The 6,260-nt window shown below is 29.3% G+C and overlaps 2 protein-coding genes across 2 annotated transcripts in view; both read right to left on the bottom strand.

The window, feature by feature from the left end:
• Nucleotides 1–535: 535 nt before the first annotated feature.
• LOC106110579 lies at nucleotides 536–5,057 on the bottom strand. Its single transcript, XM_013292460.1, has 3 exons — nucleotides 4,873–5,057; nucleotides 1,728–1,841; nucleotides 536–1,379 (listed from the first exon to the last, which is right to left on the bottom strand). The coding sequence occupies exons 1-3, from the start codon at nucleotides 4,939–4,941 to the stop codon at nucleotides 1,257–1,259; spliced, it is 306 nt and encodes a 101-aa protein (XP_013147914.1). The 5' UTR covers nucleotides 4,942–5,057; the 3' UTR covers nucleotides 536–1,256.
• A 772-nt stretch (nucleotides 5,058–5,829) lies between these two features.
• LOC106110522 (myb-related protein B) overlaps nucleotides 5,830–6,260 on the bottom strand; it is a 41,055-nt gene continuing 40,624 nt past the window's right edge. Inside the window, exon 13 of the mRNA XM_013292378.1 lies at nucleotides 5,830–5,890. Within this exon, the coding sequence (XP_013147832.1) occupies nucleotides 5,830–5,890 (61 nt within the window). The remainder of the gene's footprint in view (nucleotides 5,891–6,260) is intronic.

The following is a 6,260-nucleotide window of genomic DNA, read 5'->3' as shown; positions in this document are numbered from 1 at the left end:
CAATTAGTTTATGGTAAAAAAGTTCAACCACAGAAACAATAAACTGGCATATGTAAGATTTTTAATCTATGAACATTTTTACTGTTACAATCATTTACACATTTTTAAATCAAAAGATAGAACTTAATTATAAGAGAAAATAAATATTTATAACACAAAACACCACTTAAATTAATACTAAATAGAAATTACCTTATAAAATATTATTGCTGGCAACTAAAACAAAAGACAATAGCAATACTTTACAGATAATAAAAATTCTAAATATGGCAACATTTTCATGATTTAACCTAAAAACCGTTTGTTTGTTGTTTAAAAATTCAAGGTTTTATAAAAAAGTTTTATCCGATATTAAAAAAACATGAAACATTTTTTTAAAAAATCATTAACGGTAGGTTTCCATGGCCAAAATACTCAAACACATTGTTTCTTACTCGATTTTTATACATATGTGGGTGAAAAATAGGTTTATGTTAATAAAAATGAAAATTCAACCAAATAAATAAAATACTATGAAGATTAAAAAAACAATGGTTTTTTTCGGGAATTCCAAATTTAAAACTTTGATTTCTTGCAAATGATGTCATTAAATTTGCGTTGCATTTGCATTGCATTGTAATTAAGAAAAAAATATACCGTTATTAAAATGCAAGAAAACATTTAGAACGTTTAAAAATGGCAACTTTTTATACGATATTAAAAATTCTCCATGATACATAGTTTTAATTACTGATACACAATCATTTTTATAGTAAATGAACATTTACATAAACTTAAATATAAAAACTAAAGTGTTCTTAAAACTAAAATCACACTGTCATCTATCACTAACTTAAACCCGGTTTCTGATAACAATTTTAAATTATTTTTAATTTTCAATTAATTTTTCTTTAGCAAAGTTTAATTTGCGAAACTTGTTTAACTTTTGTTTCGATTACGACACATGTAAACAATATTCCCTTAGATTTTCTTTGAGGAAATATATAAAACAATTTGATAAAAAAAGTACCAGGGTAGCCTAAACTCAATTACACTGATCTTTATAAATGGATAGGTTAACATGCGTAGTATTTTGTGCCTGTGATTTACACAATTTTGACGTTCTTTACAATGATTGAAAATAAATAGATCGAAGCAGCTACAAATCCACAATAGCCTATCTATTCAGTATAGATCAATGTAGTTAAAATTAATGATAGGAATGTTAATTGACAACATTTTGATAATTTCATAAACCGGGTGTTTCTATATGTATTTTAAAAGTTTAATGATCTAGGTTTTAGTGCTGTATTCCTTAGGTACTGATGTGCTAGTACTGTTAGGTCCAACTGGTCTTGAGTCTTGCCGCACGCGTATATCTCCCATTTGTTATCATTATTCTGTCGAAAGTATTATATTAGAAAAAATCATAAAAAAAACACAAACATATAAACGTCCTTTTATCTTAAAAACTCCAAAAATTTTTATTGCATCATGTCAAAAAATCTCAAAAAATTTTTGTTGTATTTTTTATTTTTTAAATGTTTCCCGCAAGTTATTATTTGTATATTTTTTTTGTGACAGTTGTCACTGTTTGCCTTGAAGAGGCATTTACAGATTAACCGGGCTTGGTTATTTATATTCCACTCAGTAACATAATGTAGATTGAAAATTAAATTTTCATATCGTGTTCTATAACGCTAGTAGCGCCATCTAGTTTTTTAAGTTGCATTACAAAAAATACTTACCAATAAAAGCATAGGTTTTTCATCCGTTTCTGTTTCTACTGGCGCTTGATCGAACTTGATGGACCTCACCGCTGACTTTTTTACTACGATCGGCTCATCCGATAGACGTCGTATCTAACATAGGAAGTTTTTATTGTAAAAAAAATATCATTTATATTTATATTCAAATTCAAAGGAAAATGAGAATCTATAAATTACTAGCTTTTCTCCGTGACTTCTTCTGCACGGAAGTAGACAATAACTTAGTGTTCTTTCCGACTATCCTCCTACATGTATGCCAAATTTCATCAAGATTCGTTCAGCAGTTTATGCTACAAACTCTAACAAACATTGGATGGATGTTTTGGTGTTCAGTATAAACTTTTGCATCTATACTATTATAATAAAGCGTAAAGACACACTTCTTTGTTGCTTAAGATGTCAGAAATTACAACATATTTTTGAATAATTCTTTTTTTAATAAAAAGCCCTATACTTACGTCATGCTTTAGGCTATGTATTTTCACGCCATTAAACTTAGGGGGTCAATATTTTTGATAAAAACCCTAATGTGTAAAAGAGACCATAAGTTGCTGCCAACATCAAGAAAGATTGCTAAGGTTTGTGATGTTATGTCATTTTGACATTTGCTATTGATAATTTGACAAATGTAAACAATGAAATAAAATTTTCATAATTTCATGCGGATGAAGCCGCACGGGAACAGCTAGTTTGTAATAATAGTAAGAAATAAGATAATTAAATATATCTAACATCAAAGAAATAATATATTTAAACAATTCCATCTTATAAAAACATATTTGTACAGTCAACCTATACTAATATAATAAAGCGTAAACACACACACAATTTGTGACGTAGGATGTCAACAATTACAGGATATTTTTGTATAATTCTTCCTTTAGGTGAAATCTGACTACCAATTATAGAGTATAGAATCATTATATATTGTTTCTAGCATTCCATAAAACCTAAGTTTATTTTGTGTTTTAGAACTCAAGCAACATAATTTCTAACTTTTCCATAAAAACACGTAAAAAACGCTTTAATTAAATTTGTTAATATATTTGTAATAATTGAATAAAAATACTTTACATATAAGACTGTACAAAAATTCTATACTAGGTATTGCTCCAGACTTCATCCGCGTAAAATTAATAAATACCAAAATATAGCCTACGTTACTCAAAGATAACTGATTTTTTAAAATGGTGAAACAATTTTAGAAATCGACCCAGTAGTTTTTGAGTTATTTCAATACATACAAAAATACAAATCTTTATAATATTAGTATAGATTACCTGATTCTTATTTCGGGTAATAAAAATCCGTGTGTAGTTTTAGGTAGAAAAATAAATCAAAACTCACATGAAAAGATACATTTATTGAAATAAAAAATGACATTGGACCATTTTTGGATTGGATATTGGAAATACAAACAATATTGACAGTGACTCTAAAACTACAAATAAAAAACACAAATCGTTCACAAAATTGTGCGCCGTAAACTACAGCTACGGAATAAATTAAAACAATTTAAAAAAAAAAACATAAATTAGTAACAAAAACAATTAACAAGATAAATAAATAATGTTTCTTAAATAAGGAAAAAATAGATTCAACACTGGCCTGTCAATATTGTGAAAGGAAAGGAAAAAAATGGATTCAATTTTTTTTTAAGGATATACAAAAAATGGGGGAAAAGGAATGTCATTTTATTATTTCAAATAATGTAAACTTAAGTATAGCCGCCGTATTAAAATTGTTTATAGTTTTAGCAAAGAAAAAAAAGTTAATAAAATAAATAGTTCGTAATTACATTACAAAATCCACAACCGATTCGACTGAAATGTCAAGTTTTAGTTATGATTATTCTGTTAGTTAACACGCAAAATTACAAAGCGATTAAGTTTTTTTTTAATATTAAATAAAAGGATAGGGATGGGACACCTAAAAGGAAAACCGTCCGAATTATTTGCGACATTTTAAATTAGCCGTGTAACCCTAAAGAGTAATACTTGAATTCCCTTAATTATTTTTTATACCTAGTAACACTAAAACAATTTGGTGCTTGGTAAACTTGAGGTAAAATTCATTTGCATAACCTAACCTAAGTTATAAAAACTAGCGAAATTGTGATTTATCGTAATATATTAAGAAATCATAATGAACATTCATTTGATGAAAAATCCATCTTTGGTGACTTAATCTATAATAAACTAAAAGTTATTTTGGTGCGATTAACTTAAATTAAAGTTTAAAAAAAATCGTAACCCAAGTTACAAAAAATCTATACTAATTTTGCCCCGCAAATCTTATTTACTTATCTCGTATTTGACAAAATAACATCGAAACCGCTTGTAAAGTTACAAAATTAAATTCGAAATACTTATAAAATACACGAATTATTAGATTTAAAAACGTCTAAACTATCAAAAGCGTAACAACTTATTAACTAAGGAAAATACGTAATTCAGACTTTAAAATCGAAATTAATGTAATTTTTCGGTTTACTAATCTTTAATCCAGCGTAAAGAAGCAAAATATAGTCATCTCTTTTATTCATTAGGAAATTTCATTACGATAAAAAGAGATAGAAATATGTTTAATTCATACTCTGTCACTGTACGTCACTCAATATTAGTCTTTTTACCGCTTACAATAAAGTTTATTATTTTCGATAATAAACCAATTAACGAATTTCTAGACTCTTTTAGCACATCTAATTTAAACTGATAGTCAAAATTAAGTAAATATTAATTTTCATTGTGAAGAAGTTTTTTTATTAAAAATTATAATAATCACTTGAAAATATATCCTCATTCCCTGAATCTTTATCTTGCCACCATTCCTTTTGGTCATTTTTACTCATTTTATTGGTTAGTATTTCATCAATTTTCATACTAGAAGGTTTTTGGTTCGTCACTTTATATATATGATCAACTAAAGCGTTTGTTAATACTTCTTTAGGCGCTATTAAGTTGCTATCGCATGCTAATTCGTTAGACGAAGTAATCGTTCTGAGTCTCTCCGCGTTAAGTCGTGCGAAAGTTCTAGGTGATTCTAGATTAGTGATGTTCTTGAATACCTGGGGATTAGGGTTATTGTAGGTGTAGTAGGTGTTAGGGATGGACCGGTGTTGTACCTTAGTTTTTTCAGTGATGACAGACTCAATGTCCATGTCTTGGTATTTGTTGTCCGGAGTGTCGCTCATGAGGCTGTGTAAACTGCTGGACTCCTGTAGAGAGTTCTTCACTATCGACGGCGGAGAGAACAGAACGGAACTATCTCCCGCTAACGTTTTACTCTGAAACAAATTGTTTTAATAAGTCATCGATACAGTGTAAACGTAACGTCCGTCGATTTAACGACAAACTCCTTAAAGCGTCGAAAACAATTGGTTTTAGTTGGTTTAACTTGTCTTCCATACAATTATATACTCTATATAACGATCACATATAAGTAATAAAAAGTACCTTTAAAGTTGCTAAAATAAAAACTGCGTACTACGTTGTTTTATCCGTTATCGCCAAGATGTCTCAATATTGCAAGACATGAATAAAATAAGTTAAAAAAAGTACAAAATATAAACTATTTTGTACTTTTTGGTGGAGCAAAAAAACGTCAGACGAAACTAACAGACTATACGCAATAACGTTCAAATAATGTTTTTTATATACGTAACAACTAAATTTTCTTATCTCCATTTAACGACAACTCTCTATAACGCCATAAAAGTTTCGTTATATAGATTTTACACTGTATATGTGTTTGATATTATTCGTGAAAAGCAAATGTGTGACATTAACGTATGTTCTGTATGAGTCTTTATAGACCTTTAAATGATAAATAGACGAGACACAGCGAACTATATTTTTTCACTTGTATTTGCTCTGAACTATCTCAGTGTCAAATTTAGTGTCATCTCGTGTCTGTATTGACATGGAACAAAATATTTCATAAAACATTTATATGAATACACACACCAGTGATAGATAAAAACGATTTGTCATTTATTAATATCTTTATTGCATACTAGCTTTCGCTTGCGACTCCGTTCGCGTGGATTAAAAAAGTAAGTAGGTCTATGTGTTCTTCCAGACTATCCACTGTTCTGTTCCGACGTTTCGTCTACAAATTCTAACAAACATCCATCTATCCATCTAAACATTCACCAACAAAGATTAGATTCTAACAACGATTTTTAGAATTACTTCATGACACTTATTGACAATTTTATAATTTAAATATTTATCAACAGATAGCTTTAGCGATGATTATGTGAGAAATGTTTCAAGAGATGTGTCAACTATGTCTCCTCTGTATGTTTTTCAAACCTTTGGCTGGTGATGACGTCATGTTACCGATTACATACTCTATGTCTCCACGGTGTACGAGAAGTCTGGTACTAGCGGATGCGGAGCAGGTACGGTGCGGCGTATGCGGTGTGCGGTGTGCGGTGTGCGGTATGCGGTGTGCAGCGTGCAGTGTAAGTACGGCGCAGCTATCGATGTGCGGTGTGCGGAGTAGGTG

This window comes from Papilio polytes, unplaced genomic scaffold, assembly GCF_000836215.1.
Source record: "Papilio polytes unplaced genomic scaffold, Ppol_1.0 DF824225.1, whole genome shotgun sequence".
NCBI lineage: Eukaryota > Metazoa > Arthropoda > Insecta > Lepidoptera > Papilionidae > Papilio > Papilio polytes.
Note: the sequence above shows the minus strand (reverse complement) of the source record. Positions and strands in the feature narration are given on the sequence as shown.

What these genes read in the sequence shown, in the direction of transcription:
- LOC106110579 (XM_013292460.1), bottom strand. Translation starts at nt 4,941, where the DNA reads ATGAGCGACACTCCGGACAACAAATACCAAGACATGGACATTGAGTCT. An exon ending in TCATCACTGAAAAAACTAAG is followed by an intron (nt 1,842 to 4,872) that starts GTACAACACCGG and finishes TTCCTATGTTAG; the next exon opens with ATACGACGTCTATCGGATGA. An exon ending in AAAAACCTATGCTTTTATTG is followed by an intron (nt 1,380 to 1,727) that starts GTAAGTATTTTT and finishes TACTTTCGACAG; the next exon opens with AATAATGATAACAAATGGGA.